Source organism: Barbus barbus, assembly GCF_936440315.1.
Source record: "Barbus barbus genome assembly, chromosome: 45".
Taxonomy (NCBI): domain Eukaryota; kingdom Metazoa; phylum Chordata; class Actinopteri; order Cypriniformes; family Cyprinidae; genus Barbus; species Barbus barbus.
This window is the reverse complement of record NC_136723.1, coordinates 11,322,141-11,344,916: the sequence shown is the minus strand read 5'-3', so window position 1 is coordinate 11,344,916 and position 22,776 is coordinate 11,322,141. Positions and strand designations below refer to the sequence as shown.

The 22,776-nt window shown below is 38.5% G+C and overlaps 1 protein-coding gene across 1 annotated transcript in view; it reads right to left on the bottom strand.

The window, feature by feature from the left end:
- Window positions 1-22,776, bottom strand: part of LOC306864506 (autism susceptibility gene 2 protein homolog) — a 390,386-nt gene that overhangs the window by 12,022 nt on the left and 355,588 nt on the right. The window contains exon 7 of the mRNA XM_079408550.1: window positions 511-1,048. Coding sequence (XP_079264676.1) covers window positions 511-1,048 — 538 coding nt within the window. The remainder of the gene's footprint in view (window positions 1-510; window positions 1,049-22,776) is intronic.

Below are 22,776 nucleotides of genomic sequence, written 5' to 3'. Positions count from 1 at the left end.
CATACAGAATAACACAAAGTATAATTATCATCAGCTGTCCAATGGCAAGATACTGCGCAGGGTGAACTACACCACAAATCTAAAGGACGACGGAGAAGGGCGAGTGGAGGGAGGGGAAGATCTGCTTCTCTGCGGGATACTGGGGTGTCTTGAGTCGAGCAGAGGAAATGTTATCTACAAGCCGCCGCCAGCTACAAGGCAGCAGCAGCATCAATGTGGGAGGGGAACGAATCAAACCGTCTAATCTCTCAGCTGGGGTTCTCTCTGTGTTGCTGTCAGCCGCACACGCACTCACACACAAACAGGGATTTGTGGCTCATGTTTACTGGAGGATTGATACATTTTACATTTTAATACAGAAATCACGCTGTTCCGCTACAGTATTTAAGAGCTGGGGCTCTGAACAGCTGCTCAATCAGTGTGTGTAACACACCTGGAGTGTAACAGACACTTCCTGCTAAACTGTGCTTATATATTTAACTCCATTGCACCCATTTGCTTCCCACTCACCTCAGGCCGTTGAGGGTAAGGCTGCTGCTGTAGGCAGAGATTGGGCGCGGATGGCACCGTGAAGGGGGTCTGTGCTGCACAGGTTGGGTGGGGTTCTGCTGGGTCGGTAGCGCTGGTGATGGAGGGTGGTGGTAGATGCTTGGAGTTCGAGGTGGCCTTGGGTGAGGTGGAGGCTCAGGTGGGTGCTGAGGCTGGGCTGGGGGTGCCTGAGAGGGCTTTTGGCCCTGGGTTTGAGGCAGGGTGGTAGGGGGTGACAGCGGTCTCAGTGGACGCTCTGGGCAAGGGTGCTGGGTTTGGGCTGGGCTTGGGGGCAAGGGTAATCCCTGGTTGGAGGGTGAAGGCTTGACGTGAAGGGGGGCAGGGAGGGGAGGTTTGGGATGAGAAGTGGGCACTAGTGAAGGGGTGGCCGAGGAGAGTTCACGGGACGTCTCCTGGCTCTTCTCTTGACTGCGCTCTAGGCCTGACACCTTGGGAATGCCCAGGCCTCGCAGCTCCTGGCTGGCATTGGTGGAGAGCGCGTCAACACTAAAATCTGGAGCTGAAGAGACAAAAAAAACAAAACAAGATTCAAGAGTTTTATTTGTCACATACACAATTATACAGAGTATAACCAGCAGTGAAATGTAGGTCAGGTCCGCTCCAAGGACAGTGCAATTATAAAGTATACAAATATTAAGAAGTACAAACATAAAATAAAAGATAAGATAAAATAAGATAGGATAAAAAATATAAATATTTTTTAAAACAATGAGAGTTTCAGAAACCACACATGCAAATATACACTATATTGCCAAAAGTATTGGGTCACCCCCTTCTAATGAACAGGTTTGACTACTTTAGTAATTTTCATGAGCACAAATCTTAATGTTTAAGCATATAATGATATTCTAGGGAATTGTGTGCTTCTAATTTTATAGCAACAGTTTGGACAGAAGCCTTTTCTATTCTAACGTGACAGTGCCTCTGTGTATAAGGCAAGGTTCAAAAAGAAGTGATTGATTCAGTCAGCGTGGAAGATCTTGACTGGTGTTCATAAAGCAAAGTAATCCCAGCTGAACACCTCTGGTGTGACTTTAAATGCAGACCTTGAGCAAAAAACTCATCACCAAACACCAATGGCTTGTATATGGGTACAGTCATTTTAGACACTTTTGAAACCGTTGCAACAGAGATGGAAATACAGTTTTTAAATACATGAATTATGCTTTGGAAGTGCCTTCTTCTGTTCTAAAGAAGGGGGATGTCCCAATACTTTTGTCCATATAGTGTATGTACAAATCATTGGTGTTTGGTGAGTTTTCAGCTCAAGGTCTGCATTTAAAGTCACACCAGAGGTGTTCAGCTGAGATTAGGACTTTATGCAGGAGATTATGCTTTATGCAGACCAGTCAAGTTCTTCCACACTGACTGAATCAATCATTTCTTTTTGAACCTTGCCTTATACACAGAGGCATTGCCATGTTAGAATAGAAAAGGCTTCTGTCCAAACTGTTGCTATAAAATTAGAAGCACACAATTCCCTAGAATATCATTATATGCTTAAACATTAAGATTTGTACTGATGAAAATTACTAAAGTAGTCAAACCTGTTCATTAGAAGGGGCTGACCCAGTACTTTTGGCAATATAGTGTATATTATGGAAACAGAGGCCTATCGGCTGACTTAACGCAAAACAAATTTAAACTAAGGAAACAGTTTTCCCACAGAAAACTGATTTACTCTCAAAGGCAGGTCTTTATTGTTGCTTTAGTGTTTTTAAAATTGCTAAATTAATTTGTAATTCTACTCTGCCAGGTAAAACATGCATCTTACTCATAACCTGATTCTGAGACCTACTATACAATCATCATGAAGAATTAGAGCCTAACAAGCCAACATGCAAGTTCATGTGAATGCCTTAATGTTTTTTATTAGGGAAAGGTCATAAATTGTCTAAAGAAAACCTGACTGACACACCCAAAAGCGGATATTAGTGTTTTATTGTACAAATAAATGCACTCCACGATTGAGCAAGAAAGAGAAAGAGACTGTGAACCAAGGTTCAGTGTATTCTCTGGGACCAAAGACTCATGGGGGAATACAGTGCATGCATAACTCCTATATCTCTCTGCCTCAGAGAGAACCACACCCATCTGTCTTTTCTATCTCTTCACACCCAGGCCTCTCCATCGCCTGTAGCAAGAAATGCTGAATGAGCCTGAATCCCATGGGTTTTGGGGACCCTGCTATAACAGAACCCCAATGGATTGCTGATCCCTCTCTCATGGGCCAAGGGGCCTCCCAACGTAGCGGCCCACAGGGCCCAGCTCAGAGCTTAAGGTCCCAGTGTGCAGCTGAGAGGTAGTGTGTGTGATGCAGTCTTTAAGGATCAGTCTGGCCTGCTGCAGCACTCTACCGGATGAAGATCAATAAACTGGGAGTACAAGGCACCCCTGGGGAATGTGTTTGTGTCAAACATATGCCATGAGACATGGGGGAGGCAAGACATATGTATGCACAAACACTCATATGTATGCATATACATGCACCCAAAAGAACAAACTAAATGCACACACAAAGACTGATAATTTCAATGCGCAGACCAAAAAATATACCCATTGAATTGAGAGATGTAGGCTACCCCATTTTACCCGTGAAAGCTCACAATACCCCCTGGCTCTGGCACTCTACGCACACTTTAACAAACAAGGGCAGTTCAGCCTCCCAGCTCAGAAACAAGCCGTCCAGAGGGTGCAATAAGTCACCCTTTATCCTGCCTGAATAACTGGATTTAAGGCTGAGAGTGCTAATAGCACTCAAAGAAAAGCCTTTCACACTTGCTTGTGTCAGAATGAGGGCTTTTATAAATGAGTTCCCTTCAGATTATATAGCTCCAGTAGGCCATCAACGACTGACATGACATGTAAGGACAGACGTGGTCTCTTTACTAGACACACAAAAGCATGGGTGCCCATCTCCCTCACTCTCTTCCCTGCACTGTGGCCTTCCTGTGGAGACTTCTGATGGAAAATATCCAAAGCTCTTCTAAAAGGCTGAACCACAGAGACCTCTGCTGCTCCTCCCTGGAGCGACTCTCTCAATGTACTAACATGCCGGGAAAAAAAACAAGACGGAGAGTGAAAACACTGCTTATTCTTCCCGTAATGAAGACTCCAGGGCAGGGAGCGGAGGAGAAGTGCGTTTCTCCTCCCTGGGGAGTTAATTTGTCAAGTCTCCTTGATCCCTGGAAACAAACAAATGCAGCTCTCGCCTCGCCAAAAAAGAGTGAAGAGAGGTGATTTTTATTCCAAATGGCAGCCGTGGAGGATGATGTTTATTAAGATAGTAGAAACAGACCGGGAGGCGGACTTTGCAAAGTTCTCATCTGATCACACAATGTTTATGTATATGTGTGTGTTTTTGAACAGGATTAATGTCTACAAGCAGGGCTCGCAAAATTTCTAAATCCCTGGTAGCCCTTCGGGTAGGTACTCTTCAGATTTTGGTAGCCCGAAAATTAATTTAACTAGCCCAAATAAAATAAAGACCATAAATGTCAATCAAAAACATTTTCAATACACAAATATCAACGAATATCAAGGAAAGAGTTTTATTTTACTATTTACAAGGTATCTGCAGAATTCTTAATTTAAGGCAATTTGAAAAATTATTTCTTATACTATTTAACGTATTTAAAACTAAGGCCTTAAAAACTCTTCAGTTTAGTTGTATCAAATTTAAGGACCCATGGGAGCAATGTTCACTCTAATTTTTTTTCTTGCTGAGCAAAACTTCTCTATTGGGCGGACATTCCTGGCACCTGAGCAAAAGCATTCTTTATACCAGACCTGTACAGCACGCACACAAAAATGTGTGTAACTTTTAACTTTAATGTGCTATTTATATTTGATTTGACCCTTGATGTAACTAAATGATGTACATTTTAGGTTACCTGAGAAAACACTTTTACTGTACAATACACAGCAGTTCAAAAGTTTGGATCAATAAAGTTTTTTAAATAAGTTTCTTATGCTCATCAAGGCTGTATCTATTTGATAAAAAATACTGAATATTATTTCACAAAATAATATTGTGAAATATTATTGCAATTTAAAATAAATGTTTTCTATTTTAATATACTTTAAAATGTAATTAATTCCTGTGAAGCAAAGCAGTATTTTCAGAGTCACGTGATCCTTTAGAAGTCATTCTAATATGCTGATTTTTAATCAATGTTGGAAACAGTTGTACTGCTTTTCTTATTTTATTTTATTTTTTATACTGTATTTTTTTGGGACCTGTGATATTTAAAAAAATAAAAAGTTAAAAAGAACAGTGTTTAGTCAAAATAGAGATTTTGTGTTACAATATAAACTATTCAAAAGTTTGGGGTCAATGTTTTTTCTTTCTTTTTTAAAGATACTTTAAATTTTTTTAAAGAAAGTTAAATAAACTTTATTCAGCAAGGATGTGTTAAATGGATAACATTTATAGACTTCTATTGTTAGAAAATATTTCTATTTTGAATAAATGCTGTTCTTTTAAACTTTTTATTAATCAAAGAATCAAAGAAAAAAGAAACACAGGTTCCAAAAAAAATATTAAGCAGCACAACATGAATGATTATGAATGATCCTACAGAATGATTTCTGAAGGATCATGGGACACTGAAGACTGGAGGAATGATGCTGAAAATTCAGCTTTGATCACAGGAATAAATGCTATTTTAAAGTATAGGTATTAAAATAGGAAACCAATATTAGAAATTGCAATAATATTTCGGTATATCAATGTTTTTTCTGTATTTTTGAAATGAATACAGCCTTGATGAGCAAGAGACTCAAAGTCAATGACTCAAAAACAAGATCAATTATTTATCAGGTTTATAATATAGCCCTAACATAATATATTATCAAAACAAACTATTTAAACTGATAGAATAGAATAGAATAGAATAGAATACAAACTGAAGCTGAGATCTGTAAGTTAAATAGAAAAAAAAAACGTGAACATATGAATTGTTCTGTAGCTGTCTAAACATCGTTATGAAGTACAGTTTGTACAATACTCTTGTGTGTGACTGTACATGTTTCAGTTTTGTTACTGTTCTTTGCCCATCCTCCGTTATTTCCAGCACTTAATCAAGCCACTCATCTTTAATACAGGAGGGCGTTTTATTTCACGTCATTGCGTATGCATTGGCTCTCGTGTTGAGCGCACCGCAACCATTAAAGTATTCAGTTTCTACAGCGACTCATTTGGTGCATATCGTTCTCTTTCTATGAAACCTGTAAACCGCATTCATCGGTTCTAACTCTGTCGTGACATCAGCTCTATAGCGGTTTGCCCGAGCATTGCTATTCTTTCCCTTTTACTGCGGCATTCAGTCAAATGGCTTCCCAACTCATTTTTGTGTGCGCGAGGCACATTATTTGTTCTGCGCGGCCGCAGTGGAAGAGCACACGCTCAGCTTAGAGGGAACATTGCGTGGGAGCCCTGTATTTAAGGTAGCCCATCAGACAGGGCAGTGATACATTTTGGTAGCCCGACTGGAAAACACAATACCCCCGGGACGTCGGGCTAGCGATTTTGCGAGCCCTGACAAGGCTCCTGGAGAAGTGTGCTTGGGTGAGGTCTCAACGGATAGCAAAACACCGCTCATTATCCTGAGGTGAGTCCACTCTGAAAGAACATATTCAGCTGCTAAAAACCAGAGTTCAGAGTGCTCATAAACAAAAGGGGAAAACAGAATAGAACAGATATTATCCACATTTTTCCAGATAAAATCTAATTTACATTCCAAGTCTGCATATCACTGCTATGCTAAGGATTTTATTATTCTAAAGTAGGGATGCACGATATTGGATTTTACCGATATTTTTCAACTCACTTTGGCCGATACTGATATATTTTCTTTTGTTTGGAAACAACACCAAGTCGCTCCTGTGCAGAAATTATAAGCAAAATATTTTTTAATTTTGGTTAGTTTTTAACAAGAACTTAAGAATTAAATAAAAAATAAAAGGTTTTTTAACAGTACATTGAAGCTTTTAAAAATAACTATAAATAAACTATCAATCACTTTCCCCCCAGAAAGATGCACTGTTAACCCTAACATTTTATTTTAAGATTTAACATTTGTAGATGTCTAAAACAAAAGAGCTGTAAAAATTCAGAAAATCTTTTAGAGCTCATAATTTGTTCAAAAAATAAAACATATTACACGTTAATGAATAAATCAGTGTATATAAAATAATTTAATTTACAAGTGTCATGTTTGATTTTTTTTTTTCATGTAAACTATAGCTTCTGACCATTAAATCAAAACATGCTCATTATTTTATGACATCAATTACTGCTTTATTTAATCAGAAACTAAATGTTATTTGTGTAGGCTATTTTACTTTTAATTTAATTAGAAGTAGGCCAACAGTGACCCCTACAGATTAAAACTCATTACTGAACGGGCGTTAGGACCTGGGGAGGCTGACACTGCTGCCGCGGCACGTGCTATTTACTGTTTACTGAATCACACACCAAACGCGTCATTCTGTAGGTGCTTTCACAGATTAAATGCAGCGATCCAAAACAGTTAATCTAATCATCATTCAGACAAAACTTTGCTTCAAGAATGAGCCACACTGCTGAAGTGATATAATCACTAGCACACCTTGAGCACATGTGAGTTAACCCATTCCTCTTATCGGCAAGACATATCGGCATAATTTTTCATATCAGGCCGATGCCGATATTAACATTTTAAAGCCAAGATGTTTTATATATTCTATTAATATTAATAGTATTGTATTCTATTGATATTGATTTTACTAGTAATATTCTCATCTGTATTCTACCTCATCACTTGTTTGGAAAGTATTTGTCATGTTCTGACAATAAAAAGTAGTTTAAATCTGGCTATATCGCCCAGCCCTATGTCATACTATCCAAAATTTGTGGTAAATTGAACCGACGTCTGCACCAAAATACATACATGGAAGCTTACCAAGATCCATCTATAAGGTTTATCTCAAAGAAATTTACCCAGGCAGTTCAAATGCATTATTTAACAATTTTCAAAAAGTGCTTTTACTAAACTGAGAAATAATTAAGGCACAGGTAAGAATATCGATGTTTTGGATTATTTAGAGCATGATTTTTCTCTTTTTTTTATAAATAAAAAAACAAAATGTATTACTGTTTTTTTTTTTTTGTCTATTTAAATTCTGTTTACAAACTCACCACACAACATTAATGGTCAAAAACTGTAATTTTTTGAAAGGCATATATACATCTATACACCTTTCACTTTTTAAGACTAAAACAAAAGATGGATTCGTTATTATTCTTAATTAAAAAGCACAACAACAATAAAACAGTAAGATACAATGACAAACTAGCTTACAAAACGTTTATTAACAAAAACTAATAAGATGAGGCATGGTAAACATCACATGCTGCATTATATGCTGACTATTAATTTACAGAATGTTTAGCAAACAGAAAAGTAAAACTAAACTTGCTGTGGGTGACCGTGCTTGCATGTTTTTTTCCCTGCAATAATACCGACATGTTCACCTTCTCTGGTTTATGAAGCTGTCTTTTACTTTAATTTAGCATGAAAACCATCCGTCGTTTCCTCAATATTCACGTCAATTTTGCCGCACGCACCTTCGCGCTCCTGCTGACGCGTCAAGTATAAACCAGACTCTACACTCCAAGCTCTGCGCAGTTCAAACGAGAAGTGGGTTTCGTTATGCTTTCAGTTTCGTTTGGCGTTTGATGTTTCACAAATGTAACAGAAATAGCAGCGCTTATAAATTGAACATCGCGGTGGTCACGTCAGTGCGACCGTACACAAAATTTTGTCGCACAGGCAGAAAAAAGTATCAAAATGCAACCATTTGGTCACAGTCTGGAATACTTATACCAGGATACTTACTGGGCCACCCTGGGTGGTATGTGCCGATAACCTATTGTTCTGACAAATGCCAGTCATGCTGTTACACAGGTCTTCAGGCATCCTGACACTTCTACATCCCTTCCGCCCTGAAATAGCCCACATACTCCTGTCAAGCCAGAGATGAGGTCTGGGTATATGGGGCCTTCCCTCAGTGCCCCCAGGCCTGTGTTAAACACTTCCCTTCATTGTAACTGACAGCCCTGCACGTCTTCTCTGCCTGACGGCCATTTTACTGTCAAATCAGCTGACTTCAGCCCATTGGTAACAGCTTAGACGTGGCTATTTGTGATCACTCGGAGCAGAAGAGGGGACAGGGGGCTTTACAGAAAGATGATGCAAGGACCACAGAGGGCAGCTTCAAAGCCATGGCTGAAACAATGCTGTAGCAACAAGCATGCAGCCTCACATCTTCATGTTTCAGAGATTAACAACTTTAACCGGCTCAAACCTGACAATGACAGCAGCAGTGGGCTATTCTTATTGTCTTTGAAGCCTCTCATCTCTCATCAATGACTTTATCTCTCCTAATACCAGAGTAAACATCTTGCATCACAAATAGATTAGCTTAAGCCAGAAATTCCTAACTAAAGAGGATGTCATTATTAGGGGTGGGTTCTCCGCATTTAGTGCATTCTCCGATGCATCGCGATTCTCTCTTTAACAATTCTGAATATTTCAGAATCGATCCTGACCTGATTAAATATAACTCTATTATACAGAGATTTCTGGAATAAAATTCCATGACTTTTACAAAACTTTTCCAGGCCTAGAAATTGCTGTTTTAAAATTTCATATCTTTTCCAGGTTTTTCATGACCGTACGAACCCTATAAAAGCAACTGATGCACGCTTTCAATCACTAAAGATTGGTCCTCTCCCTCCCCTAATTACATGCCGGATCCGTTACCCCGCTTTATTCCGGGACCTCTCAATTTACAAATTAAGCACTGGGCTACCCTATTAAAAGTATTGCTCTTAACTAGGGATGTCAATTTTCAATCATTTCCACAATGGATCGTCGTTTAAATTAACGATCAATTAATCGATTAATCGTTAACCTTAATACTGCAAAATGCGTCTATTGCAGTAGCATATAGTCACCGGCATGACAGGATGTGCAAATGCCACTCAAAACGCCAGCGTCCTCAACCGAATGAAAGGTTTTTTTTGTCTAAGTAAAAGGCTAGTAGCAGGATCGTAAAATGAATGGATGTGATTCTGATCATTTGATAAAATGAAGAGAGCACGCCGTAGTTACGCACGGGATTATTATACTTTGTGGGCTGTTTCATATTCTGTCACGGAGACCGCTGAATGCGCCTTTTTAAATGGTTTCATGGTGCTCGTTGTTTTATTTTAAAACATTGTCGCAATGCTTGCAATTGACATTATCGGGATTTAAAATAAAATGATCCCAAACGCAAGTATGGCGTGTGGGGCTGTGATGTGTGGTCAGCGATCCGTTTCCAAAACCATCATTGCAGCGTTGCAATGGCAAAACACACTGTTACCCATTTGAAACATTTTAATGTGAGTATTATGACACAAGTGAGGTACAAAGCTTTGTTAATAAGATAAATAATTGGTTAGCAGGCAAATGTTACATCGCGACCATGCTTTTGGATTCATGCCGTTCGAGCGTATACTTTTAAATCAGGCCATACGCGGCTTTGTGTTCTGTTTTGCCAGATGGTCACGAATTTAATATCATTTATTGTTTCTTTTCCCAAATCCTCACTGTCTCGCCCTCTAGATTCGCAGGTTTATTTTATTGTTGTTTTAATGACTGTTTTCGCATCTCTTACTGTGGTAAACGTGTGGAGAAATATAAGATTACGTGGCCATGAATTAAGAATTTGTTACTATGACTTAAATTGCTCCCACATTTAAATTCATGGGTTTTCTAGGGAACAAATGAATGAAACCTGGACAGTGGCCACAAATTAATATGTCGTAGGAATGAATTAACAAGTTGTATGAATGACTAGCCTATAGTATCTGTCCTGCTCGCGTGCGCGCAGCCCTGTCAAAGCTAAGTGCCCTATATGCAACAATTATCTAGGGAAATTATAATTGAACATGACTTACTACATTTCAATACAAAAGAACTTTGTATTGTATCTGTTTTAATGTACTTTTAAAGTTTGGATCACATTAAAAGCGTAGTTTGTACATTAGTAAATTATTTTCATATAAGACCCAGCCCTTTCACCGTCACTCACAGACTTTTGCATGTGTTTTGCGCATGAGCCGCATGCACCCCAAAATGAAACTGCTTAATCGACCATCGATAGCTCTTATCGATTACATCGGTTATCGGCAATTAATCGATTGTCGATTAATCGTTGACATCCCTACTCTTAACAGACCTGTGTGTTTTGTATCACTAGTGCAGTGTCTGTTTTCGGAGCATATAAGCCCTGTCCTCATGAAGCGTGCCGCTTTTGGCTCGCACTGTTCTGTAGTCTATTAAAAGTTTATTAATTCTGAACGTATCGCACGTCCATATTGCACCAAAATGCGCCACTGCACTCCCTTAGGTCGGCAGCAACACACCCGCCACGCATGAAGTCATTGGATGATCGGTTCTCGACACAATAAAAATGCAGACAGACAGACGCACAGAGATTCATGCTTTTATTAGAGAGAAGAATATGTTCAGCCCCCTCCCACCGAAGCTTCAAATATTCTGTGTTGATTACTACCGAAGCTCAAAAAATCGTATTCGGACCAGTCCTATTTCAGATCACCCAGGTGAAAAACAAGTACAATTCCATAATGTACTTAAAGTTCTCTATTTTCGCACACTAATTTTGTACTTAATACACTAAAAATGATCCTTTAGTACTCCTTAAGATAAACTTAAGATCATCTAAGTGTACTCAACTGTGCTATTTTGAGACACCATGAATATGAACTAAAATGCACTTTTAGCATGCTATTTTTGTATTTAAAAAATGTATTTAGCTACCACTTGTAGTACACTTGATCTGTGCTTTAGTCTGAATGCAGCCTGTTAAAAGCTGCCACTGTCTATGATTTCATCAGTAATAATCAAATGGCAATAATGCTGAGGGAAAAAAAAGAAAAACCCATAACTATTATCTGTAAACTTTCAGATACTTAAAGAACACTTATTTTAAATAAGTAATTGTTTTAAAAAGTAGCCTGCTTATATAATATAAAAATAAAGCAAATTTTGCACAAAATAAATTTGATTTAAAATTTATATGAAAATTTAGCCATGTGCAGTAATATTGAAAACTGAGAATGTGACGCATCGTGACATTGATTTGACAATGATAATCGTAATTGAATTGAATCGTGAAACCAAAATTCACACCCCTACTTTTAAAGATGGCAGTACTGACACACAGAGATTCCAATATAAACAAAAAGCATAGAAACTCCAATTCTGGTTAAGATGTAAAGTTGTAAAGATGTATTTGCACAGCTGAAGAATCAACTGGGGAAATAAATGTAGATCAAGAATCGTTTTGGAATCGGATCGTGACTCCCAGAATCGGAATCGGATCGTGAAGTGCCTGAAGATTCCCACCCCTAGTCATTATGCAATAAGAAGCTGCTAAACTCAACAGCTGACATGCTAATAATACAGTAACGGTGCACCTGTGCTAGGTGTTCAGAACAGGTGCTTGGAAAAAAACCAAACCTGTTAACAGGGCCATTTAAAAGAACGTCGCTTGATGTAATCAACAGTAAAACACTGATTTGAGAGCACAGCTGCAGGTGATGCAATAAATACAATGAAACTGCCAGCTCATGCCCACAGAAACACGTTTAACATTTTCAGCAGATGGAAAGCTAATATACTATGGCTTTAAATATGAACTGAGGGTAGGAAGAGGGAATGCTAACACAACTGTGATTGAGGTGCTGACAAACTAATCCAGGCTGACAGTAGGCACATCTGTGATGTACACATGCAAGATCATACACAAACAAAGACAAGCCACTACCATTATCCCCATGCCAATTACATACACACACAAAAATGCAGAAAACCGCTGTTACTTGCACAACTAGGCCTGGGTGGGAGAAAGATAGAAAATATTAGCAAATACAGAACAAAAATAAAAATACAGAAAAAAGTGTTGATTTGACCAGATTAGATTTTGGCCCGTGTCTGTCTCACATTTTATGATGTTGTGAAATGTTGGTTGCGGTTAACAGTATACCAGCAACTACATCAGCCAAATATCGCAGAGGCAATATTTATTTACACTTTAGTGGAAGGAGATCACCCCTGGTCCCCAATCGAGCCAAGCTCACAGCCATAATTAGGGCCCTATGATTTCCGCAATGCAGAAAATGCAGACGGAATCGCAGAATCCAGTCATAAAAACAGAATTTACAATTTAACGCGGAATGTCACGGAATGCCATGAATCCTGCATGTTCTGCGCGTCGCTGTATGAATGGAACAGAACAGCGCGTGTGACACTCGCTGTGATTTCAGCGTCTGCCATCTCAGTGAGGATATAAATACATGAACAATATCTCCAAAACTGCTCTGAGAGTCACTTCACGAGCATTTTACCATTTCATTTGAGTAAAACTAGCGTCATGTCATATACACACAGAACTTTAAAGGTATTCGCAGCAACCTGTCAAAATAAAAGTTTGGTTTAACGTATTAAAGACATTGTGCCAGAAATAGGCTATATTACTATTATTTAGTAGAATGTACGTAATACTACTACTACTACCACTTCTGTTGAAAAATAAAACTTTATTTTTTTAAGAAATAATCACAAAATATTTTAATTCTAATAGTAAATCCCCTTTATTTGCCAAAAATTTTAATGTTTATTTATATTTGAATTTTCATTATTAAAATATAAATTAAATAAATGTTTTATGCCTTCATCTGATAACCAGTAAAATTTAAATACAACACAGAATTTCTGAGGGGGGGGGGAAACATTTCATAAGGCTACTGTAAGAATAAATAAAAATAGTTTTGTATGCATTCAAATAATTAGACATGCTAAAACACAGAATTTGGTAACAAAACATAAGGTGAGAAAAAAAGAAAGGGAAAGGAAAAGAAAGGGAAAGGGAAGTGGTGTGTGGCCAAGTATGGTGACCCATACTAACATTTCATACGGCCCTAAACATGTCATTTTTGTTACACTTTTAATAAATTAATGTTAAATTGTATACGTTTCATGATTTTAATTAATTAGATATGCTTTTTGATTAATCAAATTTTATTTGACCATTAAAAAGGAGTCCAGAAAAATAAAAAACTGAATTCAGAAAAAAATAAAAACGGAAATTGGGAAAAAATAAAACGGATTTCATAGGGCCCTACATAATCAATCACTGTAATGACAGACAGGCCAATCCGCCTCTTAACCTTTGGGCTGAAATAACACACTCAGACAGGCTGCTGACCCAGGAGTCTTCATTACGCATTTAATATCAGAGTGAGCTAATGCTGCAAATACTCAGGGACTCCATCCTAACAGCATGAAACAGGGCTGTAGATTTATTTTTTCTGAAAATCTTTTTTAAATCAGTGACCGACACAGCTGGAGAATGGTCATATAGTGACAGGTAGGGTCCCGAGTAATGGACCAATAAAAGCATATTTGTAAGTAGAAGAGCCTCATGGATATCATGTGAGATCATGAATACTTCATGTCAGCGATAATCTAAAAGAGGAAATCAACTGGCATACAGATTCAGAGACAAACAAACTAAACCAGACATGCCATTCTGAGCATACATGGGACATTTTTGAGGAGACGGAGCAAACACAACCACAGATGTCTGGGTGTTTATATTGGCCACCCATTTAGTGTCACAATTCACTCTGCACTCAGCACCTTGTGCTGCATTTGTTGCTTTTATAGATGTGTGTGAATCTGTGTGATTATTCAGTTCAGTGGATGTGTGAGGGTTCGTCTCCCACAGATGGCTAAGGTGGCAATTGATGCCGCCGCTGTTTAAAGCTGGTCAATCTGCTGTAATTACTGTGATTAAAACAGAGATGTTTTTCTAAGCACTTGTGACAGACACACTGCTCCCCGGTGCCCTGAGAACACACACACACACACACACACACACAACTACTACTACCATCCCACCCTCACAAACACATTACCGTCAGCTCATTCTCACACACACCTCATTCACTCTGTCACACGTCGCTTTTCACTCCCTCTGTTCCAAGCTGGCAAGCTCCTGCTGTTGTTACTACATTTGCTTTCTGTCACTGTTCAGGGGTAGACAATAAGGGAAATTTGCCACTGTCTTTTGAAGTTCACTGGCCCAGGTCAACGTGTCGGGTATTGATCCCAATAATCACAAAAAAGAACAGTTTGCTTGAACAACATGAATAACATTTATTTTTTTTAAGGTAGGTTTAGTGCAAAGTGCAGCAAAACTGTGCAAAAACATGAAACAAGTGCAAATAAACCTATTGCATAGGATTCATTCTCCGTAGTCACACAGCAATTCATTATATTATGTTCATACCATAGGTTTCATACACGTTAACTTTTCTCTAACTTACTTGTCTGCATATGTGGGCATTGATCTGCAGAGCTCACAGTAAACCTCTTTTTTTTTCTTGATCGTAGCCCAGCTAGGGGTGGGCGATATGGGAAAAATATCATATCACGATTTTTTTTAGAAATATCACGATTCACGATTTTATCACGATTCTTTGTCATGTTGGTTTTACAAGTTGTCTGAGCATTACAGCCAAACTAGAAAGACAAAGCCTTTCAAGGTAACAAAAAACAAAAAAAAAGACATGGCAGATATTTAGGCCAAAGTGGGCGAAGATAAAAATCTTTGTCATCATTCTATCTTTCTTATTAAAAAATAAGAACAAAGATACACATTACAAATACACATAATATACAAATAAAACAAACAGTGCTTTATTTTCAGGTACAATAGGTGTATTTAGCAGAGCATTCAATGAAATTGAATGAACAAATATAAAAATAAAACACTAGATAGACTGATTCCTAAAGCAACTGTATTAAAGATTTTCAGTCAAGAATAGTGAGTGATTTTTCTCTTTGCGTTTTGTTGTTGTCAACGTTAAATGAATAGTTCCCCCAAAAATAAATATTCTGTCATCTGTCTGTCAATTCTGTCATAATGTTTTATTTTTATTCCATCATTTACTCAAAAGTTGTTTTAAACCTGAATGAGTTTCTTTCTTCTGCTGAACATAAATGCTATTTTGAAGAAGGTGGAAAACCAAACAGTTGCTGGTCCTCAGTGACTTCCATAGGATTTTTCTTTCCTGCTATCAAAGTCAATGTAGACCAGCAACTGTTTGGTTACCCTCATTCTTCCAAATATCTTCTTTTGGGTTCAGCACAAGAAATTAATAGAGGTTTGGGACAACATGTGAGTGAGTAAATAATGACAGAAATTACATTTTAGGGTGAACTATCCCTTTAATGACAGTCGACAGCACGTTTAGTGTCCTGTCCCTTTAAGAGCTGCACGCATCTAATATACAGGCACGCATCCGTTTCTCTCTTAACTATTTACTTTCATTTTAGAGATAACCAACTCAGTCTGTATGTAAACCTTGTGTGTTTTGACAGTATTAGCGCAAAAAATAAGTTAGTTGAGTAATCAGGCGCTGTTAGACAGGCTTTTTTTAGTGCGCGTGCTTCAGGTGTATGCGCTCAGAAAACGCGCACGTCAGACCAGCGCGCGAATTAAACATTTAACCAGCAAGGCTTGTGTGCAAATAATGTACTTTTGCGATCGCGAATAAGTGCAGTGTCCTGTCAGAGTAACTCTACTGCTGTATGTCGTGTTGTACAGTATATAGAGACGGAGGCACCAGAACTGTATTTGACATAATGTGTGCTGTAGCACGATACTACGATATTTCTTCAAAAGCAGATCGTGGAGACATTTTTATCGTCCACCCCTAAGCCCAGCCAATTCCAGCGGTCTCGCCACTGGGGCTGAAACTTTCTCTGCCTTTTCTTTTCGTATTCTCTTTCGCTTTCCCTCAAGTCCTCTGGTGATTTTCTCTTCCTTGCCTTCTCTTTTTTACCCGGCGTTTGGCCGGGTGATGTGGGTTTCAGAAACATGTAGCCTAGCTTAATAGTAGCTATAGGTAGGTGCTGAGCAGCAGTGTGCAGTTTGCGCGCGTAACCGCGGGAGCGAGCAAGGCGGTGCAGACGGAGCGTAAGGCTGTCGGGATCACGTAACGTGTTAGCGGTGGTTACCGAGACGATTAAACAGAAATCAAAACACAGAACCACAGGTAATTAATGTGAAATTAGACTTTTTTTTAATCGAGGCATTATTTTTACTGGCCCTACCGGGCTAGTGGTTGGAGCGATCTGGTGGCCCTGACGGTTTTAAAAGTACGTCCGGGCCACCGGGCCAATTATATTGTCGACCCCAGCTGTTGAACACTTGCTTTTTAGCACCCCTGTGAATGTTTGTGAGATGTCACGTCTCAATGTATCAGATTTGAGTCTAGTTAGTCTGAATATGCCTATGATGCCCAAAAGTCTGCAAGTTTTGAAACACATCCTCTGTGTCTTCCTCAAACTTTCTCTCTGATCATGGGGACCATGGCAGAGCTACATGTGAAGGAGTCCGTGTGTGTCTGTAAGATAGAGGCTGGTTAGGCTCTGGCAGAAGGATAGATTTCATCCATGGTGAGGACAGTGTTGATCCCTCTGAGAACAAATCTTTATATATCCCTGAGGACTGAGATCATGTACACACAATGAAACCAGAGAATGCTCTGACAGCAAGTGGGAATGTGTCACACACACACACACACACACACACACACACACACACACACCAGAAGGGTGCACACTTGGTGAAAGTGTATAGAGTCACTCAAGGAAAAGGCATAACAGTTTTTTTCATCAGTCACTATAGACCTTAGTCTGTATAAAACCCATATTTAATTTGACCTTGGACAAAAATAAAGCTGAGGGACAGAAGTACAGACCACTGATATCATTGAGGCCACACAAGCCAATTAATTTAGTTATTATGTAAAAGGTTAACCAACAGCTAAATAGCTTTGTTTTGGCAACTTGGTCTGACTTCACCTGGGAATTGCTAGATTTTTTTATGATCAATTAAATTCCTGATGGATAAAATCAATTCCTGTCCTGTTGTTGAACATCCGGTTTCACTTAGATATACATCACATTAAGTAAAATGCAAACAGCAATTTATATTCACTTCAAAAATGTTAATGTTTTCTAGATTGTAGAAAGACTCGTTTTCAGTGTTTAACAGCTGAACAAATGATGCACAGGTACATAAGAGAATGATTTACTGAGCAGACTGAACTTCTGTCCATCATCCACTAAATCAGCCATTTACTCTGACAAGCCTAGCACAACAAGCAAAGACGATACTTGTGTTCACAAAATTACAGCTCTGTAATATGTTTTGAATGAAGGGAAATTGTTACATCTGACTGTGAAATGCAGCTGTTCAAAGAGCAGCTGCAGTGATAGTGAATACTGATGTAAACATGCCGGAACATAGACAAAACACCAGCAGCACAGTCAGCCTCTGAGAAGACTTACACACTCATGGAAAACAAAAAGAGGTGATGAAGGAGTCAAAGTCCTGTCCATCAGCACTACACCTTCCTATTTTAGCTGCACACCTTCTGTCAGCGAGCACAACATTTAGGCTATATTTTAATGTCTAGACCAAGGATAAGAAGTTCACACTATTTATGACCTTGAAAGCACATTTTAGTTCCACCCTTAGAATTGATCTGACACATCAGAGGCCACATGCAAAAAAAAAACATTTATCCGTCTAGACTTCTCACAGGCATGCTCTGTTGAACAAACCCTCTTTCTGAAAAAGCATTATGTCGAACAGATGCCCACCGCAAAAAGTGAGACAGTTGCGGCAATATCCTGTTGCAGTTGCAGTGTTCAAAGTATACACACACACACATTCACACTAGCAGATGGCGAGCACACCATAACTGATAAGTACACCCTGTATTTCCTACAAAAAGGATTACAAGACACCTGTTTACTGTCAGTAACTGAATGGAATGGACGTCAGAGTCTTTCCATCACCCCATCTCCTTGCTGCTATTTCAGTGATTCATGAACTAATGAAGTAGCTCTAAACTCAGTATCATAAAGGAACACATCAGCAGAGATATATTCATACACACACACCCATCTAGCAGGTCCACCTGTTGCTTGTGATGGCTGTTTTGCATTGCCATATAACTAGTGCCCTGTGCAGTGGTTGAATGACACACACAGCTTCATTTGGCCCCAGCGGTGAGTGGTTTAACCCAGTGGGTTTTACCACAGTGTTTAAGAAGGTGGGGATCAGAGTGTGTGTGTGCTTTGAAGACTAACAGCTTTTGCTGGAGAGAGGGAAGGACCTCACACACAATGAAGAACAGTTAGAATGACATCACCTATAGAGACTAATAACAACCCCACTAGGCGCGTACACACACAAAAATAAATGTTGGCCAATACAACAGATGACAATTGGTGCTTGTTAAAACAGGTAAGATATATATATGGGCCATTCTACAGAATTGGCGCAAACTGCTGTCCCGCAACCAAAAAACACATTAAAAGCATTTAAATATTCAAATCTTAGATGTTTATTAAGATCCTTCTATTATCTATTGAAACCCAAAATATTTTTTAACATATTAGTAAGCTTAATATTTATAAAATCATCATTTATTGGGTCCTTTCAATTGAGAGGTGGCTGTCCCGAACAAATTTCAATTTATGAAAATGATTTATTTATTGAAATAATTTTTGTATTTTTTTCCTTTGTTGTTTTTAAAAGCATCTTTTTGATTGTTTGAAGTTAAAAAAAATATATATATTTTCTAAATTAAAATAAAACTGTAAATTGTCTGGCTGTGCTTAATGGTTAAATTTGTGTACCCTTTAAGCACACCCCTGTTCCCATTAAGCTCACATCATATTTTATTAAAACATTTTTTGGAAGAACACTAAAATCAAGAACAGAAGAACAGAACACTAAAATCAAGCAACAAGGCATTGATCGATCAGTTATATATTTATAGTGAAGTGTCATTTAAGCACATTGCAACATCTAGACTAGTCCACGTTCAGCTAAGTACCACATTCAAAAATGAAATAAAACAAACCAATAAAACATTTAATTCATGGGGATGAACACAGAAATATGAAGTCTCTCATTAAATGGATGTCAACTTATCTAGTCTCTTATGGCCGGGATACACTACACGATTTTTGCCCCTATTTTCCACCGATCTACAGTCTGAAGAAGTTGATGCTAGTTGCCAACGATCAGAGCCAGTCTGCAGATTTGAGTTGACAGAATCCGTAGAAAATCGATTAACTTGACTTAAAGTGACAACCATAAGTTAATATTTAAAGTCTGTTTATGAAGTATTTATATAGACGTTCAATGTGGAAGAGCTTCAAGAGAGCACATTGAGCTTAATTGGAGCAGCAACAATTTTGAATAAATTTCATGTAATATTTATTAAAACGACAGGATTTTGCTAAATAAATAGTCTAGGTCATTTATTAAGTTCATACATATTTTAATATGGACAACTATTATTAACAATATCTATGAAATTATACTTTTTCTTATTGATGTCACACTGAAGCTGTGTGATTTTCATAGTAGTGCACACTTTAAGTAAGGGTGGGAGAAAAAAAACGATTCACCTAACTAACGATTCTTTTTAAAACAAATTATTTCATTATTTTATTTTTCCTAAGAGGGGGAGGGGAGATGTTAGCGCTCTGTAATTCCAAATGTATAGGTGTGCTTGACTTGGAGCAAAAACCATATTTTACAGACTGTAAAGTCACGTTTTTGATACATGCTATGATTTATTCCAAAGTGACATATGATACATTTAACATCAAATAATCTAAATGTAGACTTCTAGTAGGTGCATCAAGTAGGCTATTTGCTGTGTATTGGTTCATGTTTGTGGCGTTCACCAGAAAGATGCTCAATGAGACCAAGACGTGCTAAAGCAGCACATTTTGCTGTTCACTTTAGTTTTCAAAGGCATGACATTTTGTTTTCATTTTGAACGTACACAAATAAAAACATACTTTTTTAACCATACGACCATGAATGACAGTATTATTTCCTCTGCTGAGGAAAAAGATCCAAGTGAACATCAATTAAAAGGCCTACTCAATATTAAACTCAGCTAAAACAAAGTTATGACTGCATATTTGCTGTACACTTCAATACTGGTCTGCGCTTGACTGTAGTCGCGTTTGTATGCTGTTGAGTTTACTGAGTATATTTAACCCATCGCAATTTATTGGAACTGTGTGAACTACTCACCTTGCTATTCTAAAATCTTTTTACCTTCCTTTTTCGAAACACACATGCACACACACAAAATGTCCTTCTCTCACTTGGCACAGATGGTGACTTTTTTTTTTATGCGGATGCAAATCTGTCGTAAAATAATCCTATTATTCTTGTGGAGTAGCCTATATTCCAAGCGTTCTTAATGTATTCTGTGGGGTTTGGTGAGAATCAACCCGAAATGGCAAGTTACATTTAGGAAAATCTCGCATTGCAGTCCTGGGTACGAGTGCGCATGCAGCTCACGGCCGGCACATGCGCATATCCTTTTGAGGTCTCAATTATAATCAATAATAATAATAATAATAAAAGACTACATTATAAAACGCAAAAGAGTTTCTCCGACTGTAAGATCAGAATGGCACATTTCTTGAACATTATAATAGGCCTGTTATAGCCTATAAGTCAGGGGTGGGGAACGTTGATCCTGGAGGGCCACTCTCCTGCAGTGTTTAGCTCCAACTCTGGGGGGGAAAAAAAAAAAAAAAAAAAAAAACCTAACTGCATCCTGAAGACCTTGATTAGCTGGTTCAGGTGTGTTTAATTAGGGTTGGAGCTCTGCAGGGACACCGGCCCTCCAGGATCAACGTTCCCCACCCCTGCTATAAGTCAATGCATTCTTTCATTTTTGTATTAGTGTTTAACGGGGTCATCGGATGCCCATTTTACACAAGTTGATATGATTCTTTAGGGTCTTAATGAAGTCTATAACATACTTTGGTTAAAATTTCTCAATGGTAGTGTAAAAAACACCTTTTTAAACCTGTCAAAATCAGCTCTGTCTTCAGCACGCTGATCTAGTCCATGTTTCTTTAAATCCTAGTGAGCTCCGCTGACTCCGCCCCTCTCATTCGTGGAGTGACGAGCAGACCATAGATATGTGTAGATTCTAGGGTTGGGTATCGTTTGAATTTTATCGATTCCGATTCTTTTCAATTCTCAGTTTCGATCCCAATGTGATTAAATAATATTTCTCATGTCTCTCTTTTTTGCAAACCATTTATTGGAGCTGAATACCATGAACAAAAATCAACAGGCTACATAAAAACTTGAGTCTTTAAGAGCTGTTTGTGTGCAAATGAATCATTGTAATTTAGAATCACGTTGGTGTTTGAATCGTGTTCGTGATCTTTAACAATTATTAAATTAAAGTGCTTTGTCATGTTGGTGGTGACACCTCTCTTGCAACAAGTTTAGCTATCACAGATATTAGCTTTTTTTGGCTTCTGATCGCAAATGTAGCCAAACTTTGGATTGCTTAGAATAGCGAGCAAGGTCCTGGCAGATCGCTAGGTCCTTTCCTCACAGATGAAGAAGAAAAAAAAAAGCGCATAGGAATCGATAGGCGGAATCGAAATTTTAATTTGACTACAAGGATCCGACTCCTGTCCTTAAGTATCCATTTCTGGAATCGGAATAGATTTCCGATTCCCAACACTAGTAGATTCACTATTCGACTGCTCGATGACGCGTCAGCCATCTCGCATTCACCATAATAATCAATGAATATTCAAAGATATACAAGTGTATAACTTGCTGTTGTAGATGTACACAGTCAATGCGCTCAAAGATTCGCAGACCGTTCCAAAAATGGTGGATGGCTTACGTATCGCAGCCCATAGAAACAGTCAATACTGGGGCATCTAGGTATATCTCTATGGAGCATACAAAACGTTGTAGGCGGTGTGAGTACTACCATCCCTCCAAGTTTCAAGTCTCTACGACTTACGCTTTGGTCTGCACAATCAGTTTTACGTGGAAATCGCTCATCTGTGACCATTCTAACAATTACAATAGCAGTGTTTCCCACAGACTTGGGACTCTATTTGTGGCAGCATATATGCAAATTAATTCTCTGTTAGCAGGAGACGCTTTAAGAGCGCGGAGAAATAGCGGTTTCCCTGGTAACACTGTACACAAAGCAGTGCTCCGCTCACAAACGCT